General features: G+C 33.5%; 3 protein-coding genes across 4 annotated transcripts; 2 read left to right on the top strand and 1 right to left on the bottom strand.

Moving 5' to 3' along the window:
* The first annotated feature begins 60 nt into the window (after window positions 1–60).
* On the top strand, window positions 61–10,202 carry Tmem18 (Transmembrane protein 18). Its single transcript, XM_053752715.2, has 4 exons — window positions 61–267; window positions 752–869; window positions 4,234–4,382; window positions 5,333–10,202. The coding sequence occupies exons 1-4, from the start codon at window positions 211–213 to the stop codon at window positions 5,450–5,452; spliced, it is 444 nt and encodes a 147-aa protein (XP_053608690.1). The 5' UTR covers window positions 61–210; the 3' UTR covers window positions 5,453–10,202.
* Tdh (L-threonine dehydrogenase) lies at window positions 10,194–14,341 on the bottom strand. Its single transcript, XM_053752703.2, has 4 exons — window positions 14,126–14,341; window positions 12,346–12,870; window positions 10,929–11,195; window positions 10,194–10,405 (listed from the first exon to the last, which is right to left on the bottom strand). The coding sequence occupies exons 1-4, from the start codon at window positions 14,226–14,228 to the stop codon at window positions 10,269–10,271; spliced, it is 1,032 nt and encodes a 343-aa protein (XP_053608678.1). The 5' UTR covers window positions 14,229–14,341; the 3' UTR covers window positions 10,194–10,268.
* A 1,361-nt stretch (window positions 14,342–15,702) lies between these two features.
* On the top strand, window positions 15,703–24,377 carry LOC128671530 (protein artichoke-like). 2 transcript variants are annotated; one of them, XM_053748060.2, is made up of 4 exons: window positions 15,703–15,989; window positions 19,259–19,470; window positions 19,693–22,316; window positions 22,760–24,377. In XM_053748060.2, exons 2-4 carry the CDS (start codon window positions 19,328–19,330, stop codon window positions 24,271–24,273), a joined length of 4,281 nt encoding a protein of 1,426 aa, XP_053604035.1. In that variant the 5' UTR covers window positions 15,703–15,989; window positions 19,259–19,327; the 3' UTR covers window positions 24,274–24,377. The 2 variants fall into 2 exon arrangements, with proteins under 2 accessions (XP_053604035.1, XP_053604043.1); XM_053748068.2 differs by lacking the exon at window positions 15,703–15,989 and adding an exon at window positions 16,057–16,334.
* The last annotated feature ends 107 nt before the right edge of the window (window positions 24,378–24,484 follow it).

The following is a 24,484-nucleotide window of genomic DNA, read 5'->3' as shown; positions in this document are numbered from 1 at the left end:
GCCCTTTGTTGAAAAAAAAATCTAATGTCAAATTCAAACGTCAAAAACAATGACAAGAAACACAGAGGAAAATAATTTGTCGAAGATAAAATAAAATTCCAATTTTATAGAGTTGTTGTTGTAGTTGTAGCAATTTCATTGTCGGTTTTATTTTTTATCCCTTAGTATTTATTTTCTCTGTTATATCAAGTAATAAACACAAACCGGATTATGGAAGAATTTATCGAAGTTAATGAGATATCTGATTTTATCTCTTACATCCGCAGTGTAAGTTAATCTTCAGTGTTTACTTGTTTATTTTATTTTTTCTATTTACTATTTTTAATTACACTTGATTATTCTGTTGTAGAGTTAGTTCTATATAAGTGGGCGGATTCTCACGGTGTACCTACGTACATATGCATTATGTTTAATTGAATGTTGCGGGCGTTACTACTTGCCGCAGTAACGTATGGTTGACCCTGACACTCCAATCCAATTAATAATCAAATTAAATTAAGTATTGAACTGTCTAGTAATAATAATACTAAGAAGAAGTATTTTAATTCCCTGATTGTTATTTGGGGTTGTTAGTTATGGTGAAAATATATGATTATCAAATTGTTATCAGTCAATTTGCTTGATGTCAGCCCTGATGTTGCACACAGTATTGTATGCTTTATATCCCTTAGTTGCCTTTTACGACATCAACAGAAGCATGTGGAATGGTCCTATTCTGACATCTGATGTTTACATATTTTTTTTATTTCAGATTGAGTGGCGTGATCCGTGGCTCATTGCACTGCTTTCATTTCACATCTTAGTAACACTCACATGTTTCACAACTAGAAATTATGGGAATTTCCAAATATTGCTCTTCATAATACTTTGTAAGTACAATCATATTTATTTAATCTTTTACACACACAGATCAAGTAATAGAAATACTAAGGGATAAATAAAATAGTTTGTGAGAACAAATGGATATTATTTGATATTCCATCATGCAAAATCTGTTGACAAACAACATTTGGTACCAACTGGAATAGACCCTTAAGTACTTTTTAAGGTCCCTAAATTCCTATTGGATCAAACTACTGCAGCCTTTAAAGTGAAAAACTATATAATATTTAATTTTCTACCATAAAATATAGCATACCCTTTATACAACTATATGTTAGTGCAACTCAATTCCCTTAGCTTTTACATGGAAACTGGAAAGGTAGGCAAGTATTAAGACAGAATCTCCTTGGAGTGTTTTTCCAGGACAGAATTTTCCTGATTCCTATACACCTGTTCTAGTATTTTTTTTAAATAAGTAATCATCATTTTATGCAAATTAGGTGTTTCATTAACATATGACTGATAAAACCTTGAGATCATAATGTCACTTTAAATACAAGATTTATAAAAACAATTTTAATAGTGAAGGTCAATCATATATTTTTTCTTATTTTTTTCTAATTCCACAACATGTTTTGATAGTGGTAAGTATTCTATTGTATAAGAATTCTAAATTATTGGTACAGAAATATTATTATGGTTTGAAATAATCTACAGAATTTAATTTCTGTGTTACAATTATAACTTACTTTAAATTTCATATTAACATTAATTTACATGTGCATGTGTTCCGCCTGTTGCCTTTGAATATGCTTACTAATAAATAAGTAATGCAAGAGCATTGATACTTAAGTTTAATATTTAATTTATGATGATAAATAACTGAGTTTCAGTTTGTCTCTCTCATCGGAGTGTTTTCCCAGTTTCTTCTTTAACTTAACTTTAAAATTCTGTAGATTCGACTGGGATTTTACAAACGGCCACCATTGCCGTACCGTAAACCCCCCTAGAAAATGCTATTGTTCCCTATCAGCTGCCTAGGTTTTGTATCCTTTAGTCGCCTCTGACAACACCCACTTCAGGATATGGAGTGGTCCTATTCTAGGGCGGAATCACACGCCACAAGATTACCTATCTTGTGGCGTGTTTTCAAGCGACATCGCCGATTATTTCAATGCACGATAAAACCCAAATGTCCTTGGTTTTTTGCATGCTAGATAATTATTAAAACGTAAGAAATTGTATTGGGCATAATTCCAAATTCTTTCAAACAACGCTTGTTTATTTTATATGCCTGCAGAATTTATTTTTTAAATGATCAAGATATCATTCAGACATTGAGTTATAATATTGCCCGCGCTATGTAGCCTACCTATGCTATGTTTGACCTCAGTACTAAATACCTTCAAATTTCATCAAAATCAATCCAACGGTGTGATAGACAGACTTTCGCATTTATAATTTTGATTATGGATGATTATAGGTATTTCGATGCATTCCAAATATTGTTTATCAATTTGTTTGCTGTAGTAAATTTTAATGTTTTCATTAATAACTAACATAATAACTGTATATGAAGTTTCAGCTTTTCACCAATCAGATCGTGTGGTCTTTTGTCGTTTAGAAAATGACATCAAGGTGTGCAGTTCGTATGACTTTACTGAGTCACTTACACTCGTCTTCTGTCTCACCCAAGCACGCAGGTTGCGTGTGGTATGCTTTTTAAGAAACCTTACCTTGAATGTAGCTCTTAGGGCGCGTTCAAATATTACGTAGGTACGTAACGCAATTTGGGGAGAGCGGGGCTCGTAAAATAGGGAATTAAAACTCCCAAATTGGCAACCCTTTTCCTTTACGTTTTACGGGGAATCCTGCGATTGTATAGTCTGGTCGTCATTTTTAATTTGATCTCGCAAGTTGGCAAACCTTTTCGTTTATATTTCACGGGGAATCGCTATTGTATTGTACGTCGTTTAATATTGTTTTCGTTGTCAGTATTCGTTAGTGTTTATGCAGAAGCACATTGCTATTGTTATTAAAGTGAGCTCATAGTGTTCATAATGAAAAAAGAGAACCTCCCTCAAAAGAGGGAGATTTGTATCATCAGCTGTTCTTGGCCTATAAAGGCTCTCATGCTGACTGAAAATTGTCACTTGAGTATTACGTAACGTTTAGAGATGGGGAGTTGGGTACAGAAAATCGTTACAAGGGGAGGAGGGGGGGTCAAATATCTTCAAAAATTGCGTTACGTACCTAACACTTGAACGCACATATTCTTCGACTAGCCCTTAGGACTTTTTCACAAAGCGGCAGGAAAACCAGTTTTATGCAAAGAACTCCCTCATTAAAAATGATTTTGTTGCCTAACAGCTGTCTAGCCTATGTGTCTAGCCTTAGTCTCTTCGTACATATCAACAGGAGGATATGAAATGGTCCTAATCTAAGGCGAAATCACACGCCACTACTGATGTAACTGCCCATTAACCAGTTGGTTAACCAACCATTTAACCAGTTGGCTAAGCGTTGTCTAGCTGTAGTGTTAAACGTTGCAGTCAACAAGTCGACTAAACGACGTATAGCCGTGTGATTGAATGGCGTTGTTCAGTCAAAGGGCTAGTTGTTTGATTGAACGGCTATTTTAACCAGTTGGCTGCGACATAACTATATTTTGTTTTATAGGTACCTAGTGTCTATCACACATGGAGGTGGCTAACCTCGCTAGTCTCCAATCAGTTCGTTGTACGGTCGCGGCCAGTATGTTATGCGCGCACTTCATTAACCTTCTGAACTGCGCGATTTCATTATGAATTAAAATAAAAATACGAACTTCATAGGTCATGTACAGTCAACGGTACTGCACCAGTCTACCCAAATTAATTGTTATTTGTCTCTATTGCCGCCATTTAAAGTTGCAGGCTAACGTGACATTTGATTGACTGTACTGAACATAACACACTAAATTAAAAAATATGAAATCATTTTCGTAAATTATAAATTTTCTTCACATTAAAATTAATAAGAAATAAAAGTCTGTGTCTGTTCGTGATTAACTCAAAAATTACTGCACACATTTTCATGCGGTCTTCACCAATAGACATTGGGATTCCCGAAGAAGGTCCGAGGTGTATAATTTTTTATGTTCTTACCCGAACCACAGATTAAATAATACCCCAGTACCCGAACGAAGCCGGACGGGCGGCCGCTAGTATCGAATAAGTCATATAAGATAATGTGGATTTCTTCACCGATGCTTAGGTTACAATTTTAAAAAAAACTCCAAATGACTTTTATGGGTGGTGAAAATTATGAAAATCATGTCAGTTCCGCTGAGAAATTCAGACGGGCGAAGCCGCGGGCAAAAGCTTATGATATAGTGTGATGATTTAATATAATACTTTTCGCCTGTTTCAGTACTACTGGTATATTTCTCGGAGAGTATAAACGAGGTTGCAGCCAGAAACTGGGCGTTGTTTTCAAGACAACAATACTTTGATAGTAAAGGACTGTTCATATCAATCGTTTTCTCCATTCCTTTACTCCTGAACTGCATGTTAATGGTGGTAAGCCCGATTGTCTTTTCACTTCCTATTCGGGTGGTTCTCAGAGCATTTTGTCGTCGCGGCCGCGCTGTCATTACAATTTTTTAAATTTTAACAAAGTCAAGAATTAGTTTTACTATTTGACTTTAAAATAATTATTTTTACTGTGTCATTTTTATGAAATGATTCCTTACTCAAGATAATTGAAGGTACACGCTCTGAGAAACACCCTTTGGATTCAACAAACCTTGTTTTAAATATCTTTGATTTATTTACATTAATTAACGTGATAGCATTGATAATAATAATACCGATTGCAAATTAGTCTGCAAGAATTTTCGTTATTCTTAAAAATAACAGTCTTATCTTATCAATTAATTATAGTAGTGTGATTGAACGCTGATATTCAATTACAATAAATCAACTAGGTATGTGTAATGTAGGTGACATATATGTCTAGGTAGGTGGTATATTCTATTCTAGCTTTGAGTCGTGCATTAATTTTTTATAAAATAATATGTTGCTAATATAGACATTTTTAATACTGTACAGAATTTGTTTTGTAGAGTTTTAATTACATATATTTTGATCTATCAAATTACTCAATAAATACAAAAAAAAATCGAAAGGACATCATTGAATTATTTGTTGTGAAAGTAAATTATGGGAGTTAAATTTAGAACATCTTGCAGATATTATTTAAAACAAACTTCTTGAAATTAGAGCTCGGCCCGTACTTATTTTAAGCTTTATTGTTGCGCCATCGAGCATCTTGTTTTATGTTTAAACAGCTTGTGCCCTCGAATTTTCGTACGCGCGTAAAAACGCAGTTTTTTTTATTCCCTTGAGATTTTCGTAAAACCCGCTCATTCCTCAAGGAGTGAACAAATCTTATCGCAATGCTTTATGTATCAGTCAGTTACGGAAGAATTTTATATATACTGATTGTTTGATTTTTGTATAACTTCCAGGGTTCGTGGCTCTACCAATCGACGCAGATAATGACAAATCTGAAGAAAGCACAGCTCCGGCAGCGTTTGAAAGAGATCAACATGAACCGAGAACAGCTGAACCATCTCAAGTCTGAATAAGAACGACGAGTCAATTATATTGTAGGTAAATTATATTTTTGCTATTGCCATGAGAATGATAGGTTGGATGTTGTGTGTGTTATGTAACTCGCACGACATTTCCTTGTATGATTTTGCAAGGATTTTGCTTATCATTGTGTGATTTTTTAAAATAATAACGCGGGTTATAGAAAAATCTTTGTGCGTGTTGGAAATCATATTGCCTTTGAGGTTATTAGATTGAAAATAAAAAGTGAAATGTTAATAGAAACAAGTCTGTGGGCCTCTCTTGCCTTTATTAATACAATCTTTATTCTTATCAATTTAAAACAATACACTCTAACCATATTTGCCTTTTTATGAATCTCCTGTCAAAAAAGGTTTCATTGTCAGATGTTATCAAAATATTTTAACATTATGACACGTCCATGATTATGACTTTAATATTTTACCAATGGAGAGTCTTATAAGATATTTATGTTATAAAAATCAATTCTAGTTCTAATTTAATTTTATTTCATAACATCACGAATTTACGTTTTGTTTTCTTGTATATAACTTAATGATATGATGCTTAACTTTAAATATATGCTATAAATTTATGCATAATTCTATTTCTTAATCATTTTTAAACGTTGTAAGATATTATTAATGCATTTATACTTTACTTTAACATAACGAATATGTCAACGAAGATTTTCTGTGCATTTTATTGCATATACTTATTATTTCCGCAGGCCTGATATTATTTTTATATTCCAACGTACTTTTAGTGTAAGATTCATGATTTCAAATTTTAATTACAGCGTCTAATGTCAATTTCAAAAACTTGTTCGACAAACTCTAAAGAGTGTTGGGTAAAATTATATTGTTTTTTATTTTTTGTAATAGATTTCTCATCTTCAGAGCTAGGCACTTGTTGATATTTTTGTTTTAAACATAATTCTGCCTTATATTAGCACTACTTTGCACTTTGTTTATCGTGTGTATTTTTATCAGCTTCAGAATGGTTAATAGTTAATGACCTTAGAAGTACTTAAGTACTTACTTTGTGCGCCTGTAAAGTTTAAGTAACTATTATTTCATGATTATCATGACCAAGTTTTTCAACAAAATTAGTATGTACGTTTGACATTTACATTAGTGAACATTATTTCAATCGCTGATAAAAAATGGCGCGGCTCAATTAATACACTAATTTAAAATTTTATGTTTTGTATTACAATTCTATAATGGATTGCAAGTTGCCATGTGTTGTTAGTAATGTCAAAGTCAGCTGATATAATCACTGGTATAAGTAAATTTTAAACCTTTATTTTTACTATGTTAGAATTATATGCATTTAGCATGTATATTATTATGTATTTGGTACAAATGGACGTCAAAAGCGGGTAGTTAGTTAAAGGAATACCACCAGTTAGGTAGCCATCCTTAAACATATAGAAATACCCTATAACCTTTTATAAACTATAGAAAAATGTCCAACGTTATGGTTTAAAATATTTGTCACAATTACATCTAAAACACAAGTAATAAATTTAATTAAAAAATATACTATACAAACAAGTTAGTTGTAAGAGAGCTTACAGCGAGTTTTGATGACTTCAACGGGTAAAGCTCACATTTAAATGAACATAATTTGTTGTTTGGTATAAGACTTCGCACACGGCTCGTATAAGCGCAGACATTTCGATAACGTACGAGAATACACCGTGCATGTATATGTCCAAAGCATCGCATACGACGTTAATCATTCGTGATACGATTTTTGACGTCCTTTGATTAATACTTTTAGGGTATTTGTGATACATGGTGCAATTATTTTGGCTAGGGGTTTCGGTATATGTTACAGAATTTAGGATACAAAGTTCCATTTTAAATAGTTAATGTACATTTTTATTTTGCGACATTGTACTTTGTGGCATTGCTATATAAATATAAGTATGGCTAAAGGGATTAATGCGTACAGAGCGAAAGAAACGATTGAAATGTATTATTGTTTTGAGAATTCGCTAGGATAATAGTATTTGTACGAGCTTGTAAAAAGAGACAGGTGTTGTTTGTCTCTAACTATTATATTACCAAATGTATTGTACCCATTGTATGGGAGGCCAGTTGTAGCCAGACTGCATAACTACTAAGTTTTATCTGACCCTGCGCCTCTGTGTTTCGTGGTTGAGGACTTACTTAAACAGTCAAGCTAAAGTTGCTAGTTTGTTATCTTGGATAAATACATCTTTCCTCCTCAATTTACCCTTATTCGTACCTTGTATGTTTACCTTGAGAAACCTGTCTTGCTGGTGAGAAACACTATATTTTTTCTTTAAATTCTTCTCACTCTATTTCTTTAGATCTTTTTTCAAAAGTGTATGGGAAGGTGTTCCCCGATGTTATAAATATTATTACAATAGTCAATCAATTGTATGTAGTTTTTTCTGCTTCAATATTGACAATAACACTTATTATATTTCTGTTTATAATTTTGTAAAAATATATTTGTAGATTTATCACTGGTGTAAATAAAATATCATATGTGCCTGATTTTTCACTTCAATCGCTAAAATAATAGAATACTATTATCGATTATATTTTTATAAATGATATCAAATAGGTTTTAGAGGTTTTGTCACCTATTTGTGCCCTAACTTTTTTAGATGAAAGCTCGCAAGTGTTCAACATAATAGACAGTATTAGTAAAATTGTTTTTGGATAACATGCTCCACTGAGAAACATTCCATTTTCAATTATGCGCTTTCAATAAAATAATAACAATTTAAATTCTCAAAAACATAAAGTCTGTGACTAGTTATGATTTACGAGTTATGATTTATGTACGAGCATTGCACGAACATGCAACGAAAAGGCCACTCGAATTTATTTTTATTGGTCATATAAAATCGATATTGTGAAATCGTACTAATTATCTACCTATACCACTTTTAGTCGCGATGGTATTGTACAAAATATTTGAATTAAATTAGATCTTACATTTTCTGTTACTAGGATCGCTAGACACATAAAAAGTAATATTTTGTAGCTCTTTAAAATACAGCCATTTAGTCATATTTCTTAGCCTAGTGTCACCATGATTTAGAGAACCTAGTTTAGAAATTTTATTCACCATACAAAAATTTTAGTTCCCAGTATTTTATTTTATATTGTGTGAAAATTGTGTACCTATTTTTTTTTATCAATACGTTATTATGTGCCTATTAGATGTTGTTAAAACGTGTATAAATAGAAATTCACCAAAGTGGCATTGATTTTCAATTATACAAATACTTACCTAATCTTTAATCCCACAAAATGTATGCACCTGTAGACTTTCTGAATCTAAGTATATCCTATTCTACTTTTTAAAATCATCATTCAATATAATTTCTATGTGCAAACTTCTTGTTTATGTAAATAGTATTTAAAAGGGATACATTGTCTGCAGATCGAAGACAGCTGGTGTAATTTTTGGTTTTATTGAAATTACCATTTATATTTGACATTTAATAGGTTCAGCCGGTTGTGGGCTTATTAGAAAAAAAATCTTATAATATAAGTTAATAGCGTCCGCAGCGTAACGATATATTTAGACCGCAAATTCAATAAAACAGGTGTTTACGCAAGATACGGTTTTGTCCATTTTTGTCGCACTCAAGATGTGTGAGTGAGACGGGGAATGCGACGTAACGCAGCGGTCGCCCTATATAATGCCAGTAACCTTACTTTTAGTTATGTGTAACGATGATATGATAAATCTACTGCATAATACTTAGTTCTTTCGGCAAAATTACGTTAATTATTGTTGATCATATGCATTGTTTGTTAGTAAATTAAAACTTTTAATATTTTTTAAATATTTAATTGTTATGATTTTAGATGTGACTTTAATTTGAATGTGGAACTACTTATTAATAAATCGATTATCCACACGTTATCATTTATATTTTCAATACAAAATAAATCACTCTGAGCGTAATTAGTGTAGGTATTATATAATTAAATCGTCGTCCACAATTTGTTAAATGTTTGATTGGACATAATGTTGTTATATTGTAAGGGAACGTGTTGCTATTGGCGCATATATGTACACTTTCGGCGAGAGCCGAGCAGGAAGAAATAATATAATATTTAACTTCATATCGTGACTTTCGTATAGTCGACTAGTATTTAATCTCTTATATGGTAAACGTGCTACGTTAAATGGTAAAATCGTTGAACTGAGAATTTGTTGAAATTTTGGCACCAGTGAATTTATCAAAAAAACAAACAAAATCTTTTTTGAAAAGCTAACATTTAGCGGCAAATTCACTCGCGATTAAACTTTGCAAAATATAACTTGAGTCCTGTGACAGATGTCATAGAATATGAAAATAATACATCCGTCTTTGTCACTCTCTTTTCGAATGTATAGGGCCATCCTGCTGTCATATGACTCAAGTTATGTATAAAGTATAGTCGCCATTTGTTGCCAATTAATATTTTGACATGAGCGCAGCGAGAGTGTAGGTACATGCCGTTCAATAGTAGAAGGAAGACTGAGTTGTGTAATGTGATTAAAAATAGAGTCACTATGAATAAGATTACAAGCATAGATACTTATTTAGTTTTATCATCACTATGTTTTAAGTTTTTTTTTTATTTTTGTCTACCTGTGGAAGCAATTTTAAGTTCAAAACTCATTGCTTTATCCATTTACCTACTAATCCTATGCCTAATATTGATATAAGTTTAATTAATGTTGGTTTACGGATGCTTAAAAATAAAGGAATTGATTGAATAACCTGTTTTATTCACAACCATAATAATATTTAACTTAAGGGGCCGTAGTCGTAAGTTGGATTTTTTAGAATCCGTTTAAAGCTATCCTTTCCCTGACTTCTTTGATCATGAGTCTAACGAGATCGTCCATTTCTACTTCTGGTTTCCACTTCCAGTCGCGACGAGCTTCGCTGTCATCGAATACTTGTGGCCAAGAATCCGCTGGAATTAAAAATAAATAAGGTGTCATCATTATACATAACAGATCCATAATTTCATACTTATTGTAAAGGGAAAATATTTGTATTTTTGTTTCTTTGTAATGAATAAACTCAAAAACTACTGGAAACCTTCAGGAGTAACATATGATATTTTTATTATTATGGTTTTACCCGAACGAAGCCGGAGCGGACCGCTAATCGTTGATAAAACAACTGTTACTGTGTAAATATAATTATCGTGTTTGTAAAATGAAGTGCTACTACAATTATGTAAATTTGATCATAAAAGCAAGCATCTGTCAAATCATTGGTTCTGAGAAATAAATAATATACTTTATCAGAACAGATGTATAGAGAAACATTACCTATTTAGGGTCAATTACACCAGTCAACTTTAACATTATCCAAGATCGCTATTGGCTATATTTTATCTCAAAATTACCACGGGAGCGAAGCCCCGGGCTACATCTAGTATTATATAAATCGGCGGTTGTAGACTGGTGCAACTGAGGCTTAATATTTACCTATATCTTGCCTGGAGTCAGGTTTGTATGTGATTTTTAGATCTTTCAGATACTTAGACATAGCTTCGACGAGCTCTTCGGGGGTAAAGTCCATCGCGGTGACATTATATACCCTTCTATTGAGCTGCTCATTAGGAACCTCGAGGTACTCTGATAGGGCTCTCAGGGCGTCTCTAATGTGCATCATGGGGAGACGAGTGTCCGGCTTTAAGTAACATTCGTACTGCCCTTTTCGAAGGATATCGTGGAAGATCGCTATGGCGTAGTCTGAAATGATAAAATAAGCAAAGATTTTAAAAAACAAAAACCCGTCTGCCCATTGAGCCCTTTTATTTGATACACATATTATAATATTCGAATATATATATATATATTTTATAGTAATTTACGACCACGTCGAAAAATTTCCTAATATCAGCCACTATATTTAGGGAAGTATAAATTCAAGGTTTCGTGATTGTGATGCCATTAGTCGCAAATTTGTAGGTTAGCAACAAACCGGTCCCAACTCAACTTCAACACGTGATTAAATATACATTGATGTTTTTTTTGGAGGCTCGACTCTATGGCCTTGACGAAACAAATATTGTACGAGTTTGCTACCAGAAGATCGTTTAAGTACCTAGTAATTTTTACTATTCAATAGTTCTACATACACAATCATTGCATGTGAAATCAGCTAGTAACTAGGTACAGTCAACAGCACATCAAGTTACCGTGCATGAACCTTTATGACGCAGTAATAGGGGCGAGTTTGCAATGGTTTTGGTTCGTTTGATGAGCTGTTGACTAGGTAGTTTACATTTGTGTAAACCACCATATTGTGCATAACCCTCAATGTAGGTATTTTTTATAATATAATACTTAATTTACGTAACTGATATCAAATAAAAAGTTTATGTGTACGCTTGGTATCTAGCTAGTCATTTCTTTTCCATTGAAATCGAAATAACATATCATATCCAAACTAAATCATTATAGATAAAGTCATATGTATGAACATACAATTTTTAACCATCGTCTGATAAAGTCTAGAACTCATAATTTGTTTTATCGAATTTTAATGTACTTATTTTGTATTGAAATAAAAATAAGTATAAGTATATTTATTTATATCATAAAATACACTTCCCTACTTAATCATAATAAACTTTATTTGGCCTAAAACATGATATTACAAGATGATAAAAATGTGTAAAAATAGGTACCAAACTTTAGGTACTTCTAATATTACTGAACGAAAAGCGTCAGAGAAACATTCATTAGGTATTACATGATTATTCCGATTTCTGTGTGAAGGACACAAAATTGAATTTATTTCTATCAAGTGCTCAGTGACGAATTCGTAATTGATTAAGGCAGATCGTTGTTTTTGTGACGAGTTTCTGCATAATGCTTTTGTAAAACCTTTTCTTACCTGTAGTCCCACCACCTGGTGGGTCACTGGAGATGACCCCAGGGAACCTCAGACAACGGAAATCCAATCCAAATCTATGATAATAATACTCTCCTAAGAGTTCTGCGTGTACTTTAGACACGCCGTAAATTGTTCTAGGTCTTTGCACTGTTATATTAGGAGTAGGGTTTCTTGGAGAATCAGGTCCAAAGGCTCCAATAGTGCTGGGTACAAATACTCTAAGCTTATACTGTTTCGCAAGTTCTATGACGTTGTGCATCCCTTCTATATTTACTCTTACAGCTAACGGAACATTTTGTTCTCCTATAGCGCTCAAGAGCGCCGAAAAATGTATCAGCCAATCCACCCTATGATTCACTACTATTTTCTGTAAGCCCTTAAAATCTAAGATGTCGACGAAAAGATAAGGTCCGTCGTTGACGATTTCCTCCGTTGGTTTGATGATGTCCGATAGGATAACATTTTCTTTACCGTATTTCTTTCGGAGATACTTGGCGCATTCAACTCCTAGTTGACCTAGGCCACCTGTAATAAAAAAAATATTCACTTAGAGCATTTATATTTTTAGCCATAGATTTAGAAGGACGCGGGACCCCCTGCACTCGGGTCTGTTTTTTGCTAATGATTTTGTTTTCTCTTTGGAAGGATATCAATAATCACTTTTTTACAAATTATATTATTCTCAACGTCAGATTAGACAGTTTATTCATATATTATATAGGTACTGAGACTACGAATCAGTAACCTAACCTAAGTTACGTAACTACGAACTTGAAACATAAGATCTAATTACTTGGCGCTTGCATATTACCTACTTGTTATCGTAATAATTTCTCGTGGAGAATTGTCTGAATGAGTAAGATCTCTGATAAGAGCGCGTAGTTGCAATGAAATGTAACAGTAAACATGTTTTTCATGTACTTAGGTAAATAAAGACACGTACGATATTCTGAAGATAAAAAAGCGGCTTTGAAGCGGCTAATAACTTTTGAATGAAATTGATATACTAGCCCGGAAAAATCTGTAAAATAATAACTGTAATAAATGACACAGTATCGCTTCTGTACTTATCCCTCCTTACACCATAAAGGATGGCTTACGTGTAGCTTAAGGGGTTAGATCAGAAGTCAAAAGTTGAGAAACTCGTAGCTTATTGTGTGGTGGTTATTAATATAATATAACTAAATTGGTTGCCAGCCGGTCGTCTATGAGAATATTCAGTTTATACTTATATGGAATTGGTGGGCTTTTACAAACTTCGAGGAGACGTAGATTCCGTAAGAAAATTTATTTTACGAATATACGTTATAGCTAGGATTTACATACACACATGTTCATTATTTTACATGCAACAGTACGTCATTTTGCCTGTTATTTCAGTTACAAGCCTACATAATTTGTTGAGTGATAAGGAATGAAAATCAGTCAGTTTTACGTAATTAATTAAAAAAATATATTTATTCGCAAAGTAGGCACATTTTTATATAATTAGTTGTTGGAGTCTATTTTGAAGTATATAAATACTTGTGCCAGTAGACCCCGCTCTTCCATATCTCAAGAACATAATGTACGTTTTTTACAAATTGTTTATAAAATATTTTTTTAAACTTTCCTTTAAGTATTATTGCACAGTATGGTATTATAATATATGTATATATATGACAGGTTTTCGCAAAAACTTTTAGGTAGTTAACTGCGCTAAATATGTACTTTAACTTCAAAGGTATCTACTATGTTATTTAATAATTTCAAATAATTTTGATTTCATCAATTAACTTACCAGTAATAAGAATTTTAGGAGGTATCTGTTTCACGGTATCTACAGAATATCGTTTCACATTTAGTTTCACTGAAGTTCTGAACAAATTCCTAACGAGCATCATATTTGACGTGAACACGATAAATCCGAAAGTGCGTTAGATTGTGACTGAATGTTAGGAAGGAAACTTACTACAAAACTGGTTATGTAGCAAGACATCGTGCGAACGCACGTAACTCGTAAGGCACACTTCAATGGCTCTCAAACCACGTTAACAAGGTGCTGCCTTCAGACGATTGTTTAGGTGTAAGCTCCATGGCTGTTCGGTTTTAACGATTGCGAACTTGCAGAAGCGCTGAAATTTGTTCGATTATAAATTTGTTACTTTACATATAAGCCATAGATGCTCCTGTAGAAGTGTCACTGGCCATTAGGAAGGTTTGATGCACTTATTGAAATTGAATGTTCAATGAATGAAACAAATAAAAACGCAAATGAGTCAGTAAATACAAGCATAGGTACATGTAACACATAGGTAAGTAGTTTTATTAGGATCTATTTTAATAAGACATTCGCAAGGTTCTATTTTAGGACCTTCATAATTTACATATTGTGTACAAAACTTATATATTGCAAGATCATGCGAATCCACTGTCTATAACAACGCATTAGGTCAATGTCTTAACTATGTAGGTATTATGCCTGTTTCAAAGTAAATTATATTATTATCCTAGACTAGTTTGACCATGAACATTCAAAGCAATCATTAAGTATATAATTGGCCCGTGTTTTACGTCTTTCATAAAATTATCCTGTCCAACTGGAAAATTTGCTGATTATTTATACCTAATGAATTCAACCTCATGAAAATTTTAGTATCCCATTATTATAACTAAAAAAAGTCATTAAAAATACTCCAGTGAGTGGAACGCAGAATTTTTATGTTACAGAAAAATTGAGCAATTAAAATTAAAACGTCGACGGCGACACATGCCAATTGTATTGTCCAAGCACCCTTCCTTGTTACTACATCTAGATTAATCACGATAAGGTGCTTAGGCATTCTATATTTTGTAATGTAGGTATCAAAGAATAATCAATTTATGTAGATACACCATAAGTAGATATGTTTTTTTTTTCAGAAGTTAAACTAATACATACTGTCTAATCTAATATCTACTAAGTTTGTCATTTGTATCTTACAAGATATTGTGATAAGTAAGACTTAGTATTACAGGTTAGTTCCAATTACATTTTTTCTTTAAAAAAAGGTAACTAAATGCTTACGTATGTGGCTGCTTTATACAAATGGTGTACCTAAGGGATCTGTTTTAGGGCCTGTCAAAATTATAATAAGATATAACTATAATCATAATTAGAACTTTGTAATTGTAATATCATCAACCTACGTATCCACGTATTAATCTACGTACTAAGTAATATGATTTAGGTCATTTTCACCGTTTCCTGTCCAACGGTGAAAAGGCATAAAATACGTACCTACTGACTAACGGTTTAGGTGGAGTAAAGAATCTGACAGACCTGTGTCTGTCAGATTCTTTACTTAATGATTTTAATTTATGTTTTGGTGTGATGGTGACGATGCCTATAGGGACTTCTGCGCGGTTACGTTAGCCGGCACGCGCCACAATGGTGAAAGATAATGTTACTTGGTGCGCATCGAGCTGTGAACCGAAAGTCTGGTGTTTACATGCGAAATCGACTTCGCATCCCAGTCCGTGTTTGGCTGCCATAAGCCACGCTTGTCGTGATATTCACAGTGACAATTTTTTCTCTTAAATAACCATTGAAACTACCCTTCAAAACAGTTGCAGTTCTATCTTGTTTGAAACTCTTTGGACCGAGTGGTAAAAGAATATGCAAGGTTAGGTGTTCCGACTTTTATTACTTAATTATTGTTTATTTAGTGTAAATTACATAAGTAGAAATGTGAAATGTAACGTATCAACCTACGTATCCACATATTAATCAACGTACTTAAGTAATATAATTTAGGTAATGTGTCTACTATCTGTGCTTATCAATAGCTATTAGGAAAATGTCTTATAAGAAGTGGATAAGTGTCTTGTATGAGTACATATTCATATTTCGCTTCAAACTAGCTGTTGCCCGCGACACAAAGTAGCCTACGTCACTCTCCAGCTATCTCCACAACTCAGAATAAAAAAAGCCTTACTAGATCCTAACTGCAACAGGTGTAAACGCGAAAGTAAGATTATTTGTTTGTTACCTCTTTCACGCTCTATCTACTCAACCAATCTTCCTGAAATTTTGCATGGATGTAAGTAGTTAAGTAAGAGTAAGTACGGTGGTGGAGATATGATCCCGAAAAGTCGGAAGAAGTCCGTTGGAAATTATTGCAGGCGGGGCCGCAGGCATAAGCTAGTAAGTACTATGAGCAAATAGTTTTTTTTCTAAACTAAGCTCCAGCCAAAAGTCACCTTAATCCAATGTTCCACCTTAATTCAATGTTTTGAAGTGATAGAAGGACAAACAACCAAACACATTTTCATATTTATAACAATAGTATTGAACTATTGATACCTCGGTTGGTATAGGTACTTCTAGTAGTACCTACCTAATAATTTTACCTAAATACACGCAAAATTTTTAGCTATTACGTAGATCGTTCATTATGTAAGTGTATTTAGTAATTTATGTAAAGTGTCCAATGTAAAACTGCCTACATAACAGTGTCAATGTAAAACTTTAAAATTAAAAACTATGACTCAGATTTCTAATTCTCTGCAAAATCTACCTGAAGTATTTGCCAGTTAGCCCTATCCGACACTTGCGAAAAAAGATTAATAACGATATCTTTGAATATCAGATACTTTATCAGCAAGCGGTGAAACAGGCTCGATAATTCACGTTCAGCAATTAGGTGTACTAACACCTACGACCAGGAAGAAGCCTCGATAGGTACCTACTTCCTGAAAAAGTAAATATCGACTTCAAAATTTGCGTAGAAAAAAACAGGAGGTTTCCCCGTTTTTTTCAGTCTTTGGTTTTTCCAAATTTTATTAGAAAGTTAAATAAAATATATTATATGGAATTTTTCATGTTTTTATCAATAAAACGAAAAGAACTGTTTTTTTTCACATAATATTTTTGTTATGTTTTCGAGGATAGAATGTTTTTGTTGTCATACGCTCATTTCGCTCTCCGGTAACTATAAAAGTACTAAAGTCTTGATTATTTCGATCGTTTTCTTTTTAAAATTTCTGATATCTATCGAAAAATTTCAAAGGTTTTTTTTCCTGAGTATTTCAATGCAACGATAAAAAATGAGATATCGTTTCTTTCAGCGAAAAAAATAATTTGTTTCTTTCGGAATTTGCAACGCTATTCAACATGTGATCGTGCAAGTAAATAACGATATGCACAAGATAAGTATGCGCGGGCGCATTGCTCTAGCTTTCAAATGGCATGAGCATGACACAACGACATCCAGCGAGTTTTCCTCCACACTCGGATGAACAGCAATTGTGATACCACTGAATAATTTTAGGGCACTAGGTTAAAAGATGTTGTGTTTATTGTGATCAAATTGTGCTTAGAAATGGCCTTAAAAATAGACCAACATGCTTTGCTGATAAAATACCTCAAATAGATAAATCACATTAAATATGTCTGACAAAAATCTTCAAATCCGATTATCTAATGCAATAGAGTTCCAGCACTGCTTGTACCTACCTAATTGCTTACCAATGCATTAACTGGATATATACCTAGGTATATAAATCCTATGCGGAATATAACGATCGATATTTGCTGCCCTTTGTTCTCAGTGATTAGGTCCTGAGAATTTGAAGATACAACCATGACAAAAAGTAGAACCTAGTTCCTTCGAAGGAACTTGTAAAAGAACTGCTGAAAACAAACGCTTGCATCATGCAAAAACTACACGACGAATTATGACAAAACTTCGGGCACGGGTAGTGTAAAAAAACCCAGAAATGTAAGGCAGTCCATTCCAAAATTCAGGTATCAATATAAGTAATAGCATGTGCCCACCCGTTACAGACGCAGGTACAGCAAGAAATCATGAAATTTACTACGGAATTGCATAGTACACATGTAAGACAATCAATTAGAGTATATAAGTAGTCACGGGATGACAACCCGAGACAGTTAGATAAATGTGATAACTGTACCGCAATTGTTGTTCCCGTTGTTGTAATTTACTGAACGGCGTTTATCCAAGTACGTATATGTTTCACTAAGATGAAAATTTAGATAAATGGGAAGTTTTTCTCCACTAATAACAGCATTTAAATAACTAATAATAAACATAGGAAAGCAGTTTGTTGTTACGCTTTCGCGCTTTAAACTGACAAACACAAATATGCTGAAAGGCACAAAATTCATTCTACATCTAATCTATGGTTAATTGTTTCATTTAAATGTGTTCATCTTAATCCCCAAAAAGATACAATTATAAAAAACATACAGATATCAGGTATCTGCTGTATGTGTTTTCTTTTTTCACAAAGCTCGAAGGTCAAATGACGACCCAAATCGCGCGCCCTAAAACTTCAAATTAGGCAGAATTGCGCAACTTTAACAATGATGCAAGTAGAATATTGTAAGGGGAATAGATAGATCGCCAATATAAGAACAATGGCAAGTGAAAGTGCAACTTAACCACCGGACCATGCCTAGAGCATTGTTTCATAGTCATTGTTTTCAATAGAGGTCCTTGGGTGCCGGATTATGGTAAAATCGAGTGTCGACAATATTGTTTCCCCTAGACCATTATCTTTTCGTCAGTTTCCTCCAAACGCTTTAAATCACGTAACCACCTTTACAAATTTAAATCGGAAATGTATTGTTCTACACTTTAACAACGTTCATTTCGAAATACAGGCAAAAAGTAATCCAAAAACAATCCCACTAAATTAATAATTAATTTAGAAGAATTTCATGATAAAGACACCGCAACAGGTACTTAAAATTAAATAAGTAAACATTAAGTTAATAGGTATGTACGTACGTACAGTGGCGGCTCTATAACATGTAGCGCCACTAGTGCCCGTGTGCATTCAATACCTAGGCGTACACTCTACGTAGGCGTCTCATAAAAATAAATTAATTGACTTAGTTTGAATAACATATTATCTCTATTCGCAGGTGCAACCATTGTAAGAAAGAATTACTCTTGCTTGAGCATGCTACAATGAGCTCAGAAGAAACAGAGGAATGGATTCCAAAGTTGGAACTAAAATCATATGGATCTTACTCGTGACGTTAGCTGGAGCATACGGACAAACTTCTCTTTGTCCTTCGCCTGAGTTAATATTGCCTTGTATTTGTACTAATCGCAACGAAGATATTCAAATATGGTGAGCATATTTATGTATCTCAGTCTTTGCCCGTCAACTAAGTGCCTAGTTGCTATGCTGCAAAAACAGAAATATATACTTACACACTCCACATCATCGTTGATGGCAATAATGTAAAAAAATATTATTTTATGAAATTGTGACTGGTTACTTATTATCTACATAGTGTTTAGAAACACGAAGCTAAACCAAAACTAATCTCATTCAATCCTACTGTTTCAGGTGCACGCACAGCGATTTGCCTCAAGTATTAAAAGGCATTCAGAAGATAGGAGATTTTATCAGGAAACCTATCGATGAACTGATAATAGAAAACAATTATCTCCCATCGCTACCAGGGAAGATATTCCAAAATGTAAAAATTCTTAGACTTATGCTGAGGCATAACGGCATAGAAAGATTATCCGCAGCGTGGTTGGAGACACAGGAAATGAATCTGGTGGAGATATTTATTGTAGAGAATGACTTAAGGAACCTCCCGGCAGAAAGCTTGATGAAATTACAAAATGTTCAAGCCATAACAATTCAGTCGCAAAACTTAAAAAGAATACCTGCCCTTGTGAATATGCCGAAATTGCGCTATATCAATATATACTCAGAAAGCTTAACCATTGTTGGTGAACATACATTTGACAACCTACCGAGTTTAGAGAGGCTCTTCATACGAGGTAGTAAAAACCTCCGTGTTCTGATGGAAAACGCATTTTACAATTTACCAAAACTGAGAAAATTAGAGATAACTCATTGTGGCATCAACGCAATACATATGAGAGCCCTATCATTACTGCCAGTACTTACTGAACTGTCTCTAAGTAATAATCAAATTTCTGACGCAACCATGGTCGGTAGAGCGACAAGGGATCTCTCACTTTTATCAAATCTAAATTTGAATTTTAATTCAATAGACAAATTAAACGAAGGCGCATTTGTAGATCAGCCTATGTTAGAAATTCTTTTATTATCAAACAACAATATAAATATTATTCATCATGGAGCATTTCATAGAGTTCCTAAACTGAGAGTTGTAGATTTAAATTATAACAGGATAAGCCAGATACATCCAGAATCATTTCTACAACAGTCAGGTAGTGGAGTAGAAGAACTGAATCTAATTGGAAATCAAATAATGCACATATCAGAGTTCCGTGCTTTGCTTGATGCGCTGCCTAGGCTGAAATTTTTGGACATGAGTGATAACTTGCTCCAAAAAATACCACGAGGTGCATTAAGAGGTCATCCGAGTTTAGAGAGATTGCATTTAAACAAAAACAGTATTAAATACATTCAAACCGATGCGTTTGTAGCGATGCCAGCACTCAGGGAATTACATCTAAGCAACAATTCGCTAACCGATATGAATGAAGGACCCTTTTGGAATTTGCCAGCTTTAAAGGGCTTGGATCTTTCTAACAATTACTTTCAACGCCTACAACCGAAAATGTTGTACAATCTACCAGCGTTAAGACGTATAAACTTCAGCAATAATCAGCTGACGATTATAGATCCTATAACATTTATAGAGACGCCTTTATTGGAGTACGTGAATGTTTCTGGGAATGCATTAGTGTCCATCCATCCAGCTACTTTTAGAAATTTACCAAATTTGTATGAAATGGATGCCAGCTCCAACAGAATAATAGAATTTGTTCCTGGATTACCGAGAGGCTTGGAGCAATTGTATTTACAGAAAAACCAAATCACGAGTCTGCCTGTTGCCCCGTCGCCAGATTTAGATTTACCAGCATTAAGAACTTTAGATATTTCTAATAACGGAATTCAAAAGATTCCACATGGATGTATGAAGAGTCTACACCATTTGAGAAGGCTATACATGAGACGCAATGGTTTGAGACAAGTCGACATCTCAACATTCAGTGATTTGGAAAGATTAGAAATATTAGATGTAAGCGACAATCAAATTATATCAGTACATCCTAAAAGTTTCAGTAAAATGATTTATTTGAAGCAAGTCAACTTACATGGGAACACTATTGAAAATTTTGATTTCATGGCTATACAAGAAAATGCGGCCTTATCGGCTATAGATTTCAGTAAAAACAGATTAAAAAGTTTAAGTCCGAACATGGTCAATAGAGCTTTAGAAGTGGAGGTTTTAAACATATCATCAAATAGTTTGAATGAATTACCTTTTACATTGAATATGTTACCGAAACTTAAAATTTTGGATGCAAGTTTTAATCACATAAAATATTTTGATGGTAATACGATAAATAATATTCATACACTGACAGAGATAAAATTTCCAAATAACAAAATTGTGGAATTACGCGCTGGAAGTTTTCAAGATCTACGAGATCTTCAAACTATTGATTTGGATAGAAACCAAATTGAGATAATTCATCCAAAAGCAATCGCAAATCTTCCAAGTTTAGTTTCTGTGTATTTGAGCAGGAATCATATCATAGATTTACCTGATAATGTATTTTCAAATTTACCGAAGTTGAGAATAATCGAACTTCAAGGCAACAGACTGCAGTTTATATCACCCAGAGCATTTGAAAATATACCGTTGGTCCAGTATTTGAATATGAGTAATAATCAATTGACGAACATTGATAATTCAGGTTTGAGACAACTAACTTCACTAGAAGTTTTAGATCTAAGTTTCAATAAACTAACTAAAATAACAAGAGCTTCGTTTCAATATATGGAATGGTTGGTTGAGCTCAATCTTGACAACAATCAGATATGCTACATCAGTGGTCAACCATTTGATTTCATGCCGAGACTCAAAGTTCTCTCGCTTCGACGGAATAAACTGAGTACCGTGACAGAACCTACTTTTGCAAAATTAAGGAACAATATTGCTATTTTGGATATAGATGGTAAGAAAGTACCAATATTTAAACTTTTTAGGGTTCCGTACAAAAAAATATCAAAAAACAGGACGCTTCGTACGTCTGTCTGTCCGTCCGTCTGTCACAGTCAATTTCAGCCTCAGTAATAAACCACTAAGCCTAAAATGTTGAAGAAACACAATTTTAGGGTCCGTAGTCCTACAGTCAAGGAACCATACGGCATTAGTAGGTACTCATATATAACGAAATTAAACTATTATAGTATACTCTTATTCACATTACGAATAATAAACGACCAACTGTATTCTACTATAAAACTTCCAACAATTCCATGGAATATATTTAGACCTTCTACTTATTATCCATTACAGAGCTCTACACTTGGTCGGTTGTTTATATTATCAGGCAAATTATTTACCATCCACCCTGCCGAATCATTAGTATCTACATTTAATTACTTCTATTTTCAGGTAATCCACTTATCTGCAACTGCGTAATTATTTGGTTAAAAGCATGGCTGTCTGAGTCGACCACAGTTGGACCAAAGTGCGCAGACGGAACTTATGTGAAGGCAATGCCATTTTCTCGAAACGATTGCATGAACATAGCAGTGCAAGAAGAAGACTTCCGATCATGTATGACTCATGAAAATGAAGCACTACTTCCAAACTTAGCTACATCTCAGGTGTTCTCATCATTAGACAAAATAAAAGACTATACGACACAAATAAAAAATAATTATCACATAAACAAAATCAACAACAGACCTTCACCAGAAGAATCAGACTATTTTTATGACGAGTATGTTGATTATCCTTACAACGAGACCTTGATTAATGGTCTGAACAACGATATAAATGCTGTGCATAGCAATAATAAATCCCACGAGAGTCAGGGCGTGCCGACACTTTATGCAGGTATGAAGAACGCGACCCAACAAAAAACAGCGAACACAAAACCTAATAGTGGATTTACTTTCTTTGGGATGCCACTTCCTGCAATAGATATGGGAAAATTGTTGAACAGTGGTCGCAAAGTGGATTGGTCAGATAAAGCTACTCAACATAGCAATAAATATCAAAATCAAGAACCACCGAAATTTGAAACTGGTGGATTCTCTCCAATACTTCCTACAACAGCTGGAGGTTTCAAGCCAATACTGAATCCTGCTGTTAATGTTACTCAAACGACCGTCACTCATACTGGACCTAATTATAATAAAAAAGGAAGTATAGAGGAGACAGTCACAGCAGTGTCATCAAAACCGCCAACTACTAAATCTCATAACAGCACCACACATCAGAAAATCAAGAGTGAGATTCATGAACTACAAGCTTATCTTGATGATGACAACAGTACTCATGTAGCTTATAATAGAACCAAAAATGTTGAAGAACACAAAATAGATCCAACTAATTTAAGCAAATACAATTTAATGGAATCAAACCTGACTATAACTCAAGTTACTGAAAAAGAGGGTATATTAATTACTACAGACACAACAAATGATATGTCTCTTCAAGCATGGATGGAATCAAGTAGTCAATCTTACTCTTCTACACCAGTTACATCTAAGCCAGTAATAAAAAAGCACATTGAAAATGATCAACCCACAGCATTATCTGCTATTCTTGTTCCTAGTAATGAAGAAATAGCAAAAAGAAATTATTCCACAAACACAAATCACAAAAGAGCTGGCACAATAACAAAAGTAAACATGCCTTATGTAGCTCCTTTTGAGCATGATCATTATGCTCCTGTCATAAATAGAGAAGGAAAGACAAGATTTTCGGAGAGTACAAACACAGGCAGCAACAAACCTAGACAAATTAATGATAAAGACTGGTATTATAAAAATTATAACAATTCAAATTTAGAACCCTATGTAGCTCCTGGTGTACATAGTTCAAAGGGTGATAGAACTTCTCAGAAAATTGTTCCATTTTTGTTTGTAATTGTATGTTGCATATTGAATATAATTTAATTGCACAATATAAAAATTTTGACTGTTCTGTATGCATTTGTTTATTATTGAATAAAAAATAACATTAGTTTATAGATAAGCATTAAAAAATAATTAAAGATTTTTTTATTAGTTTCATTCTCACAGAATTATGTTATCTATATCTCTATATTATAAATCACATTGGTTTTTGAGTAAGTCTAGAAATAGTAAACATTTTTCCTTCAATTTA

This window comes from Plodia interpunctella, chromosome 1 (genome assembly GCF_027563975.2).
Source record: "Plodia interpunctella isolate USDA-ARS_2022_Savannah chromosome 1, ilPloInte3.2, whole genome shotgun sequence".
NCBI classification, from domain to species: Eukaryota; Metazoa; Arthropoda; class Insecta; order Lepidoptera; family Pyralidae; genus Plodia; species Plodia interpunctella.
The sequence above is the reverse complement of the archived record's forward strand: the minus strand, read 5'-3'. Positions and strand labels throughout refer to the sequence as shown.

Coding starts and splice junctions, on each gene's coding strand:
- Tmem18 (XM_053752715.2), top strand. CDS start 211: ATGGAAGAATTTATCGAAGTTAATGAGATATCTGATTTTATCTCTTAC. Junction 268..751: donor TTATCTCTTACATCCGCAGT/GTAAGTTAATCT, acceptor TTTTTATTTCAG/ATTGAGTGGCGTGATCCGTG. Junction 4,383..5,332: donor TGAACTGCATGTTAATGGTG/GTAAGCCCGATT, acceptor TATAACTTCCAG/GGTTCGTGGCTCTACCAATC.
- Tdh (XM_053752703.2), bottom strand. CDS start 14,228: ATGATGCTCGTTAGGAATTTGTTCAGAACTTCAGTGAAACTAAATGTG. Junction 12,871..14,125: donor TCCTAAAATTCTTATTACTG/GTAAGTTAATTG, acceptor TTTTTATTACAG/GTGGCCTAGGTCAACTAGGA. Junction 11,196..12,345: donor ACCAGGTGGTGGGACTACAG/GTAAGAAAAGGT, acceptor TTATCATTTCAG/ACTACGCCATAGCGATCTTC.
- LOC128671530 (XM_053748060.2), top strand. CDS start 19,328: ATGGATTCCAAAGTTGGAACTAAAATCATATGGATCTTACTCGTGACG. Junction 19,471..19,692: donor AACGAAGATATTCAAATATG/GTGAGCATATTT, acceptor CTACTGTTTCAG/GTGCACGCACAGCGATTTGC. Junction 22,317..22,759: donor TGCTATTTTGGATATAGATG/GTAAGAAAGTAC, acceptor TTCTATTTTCAG/GTAATCCACTTATCTGCAAC.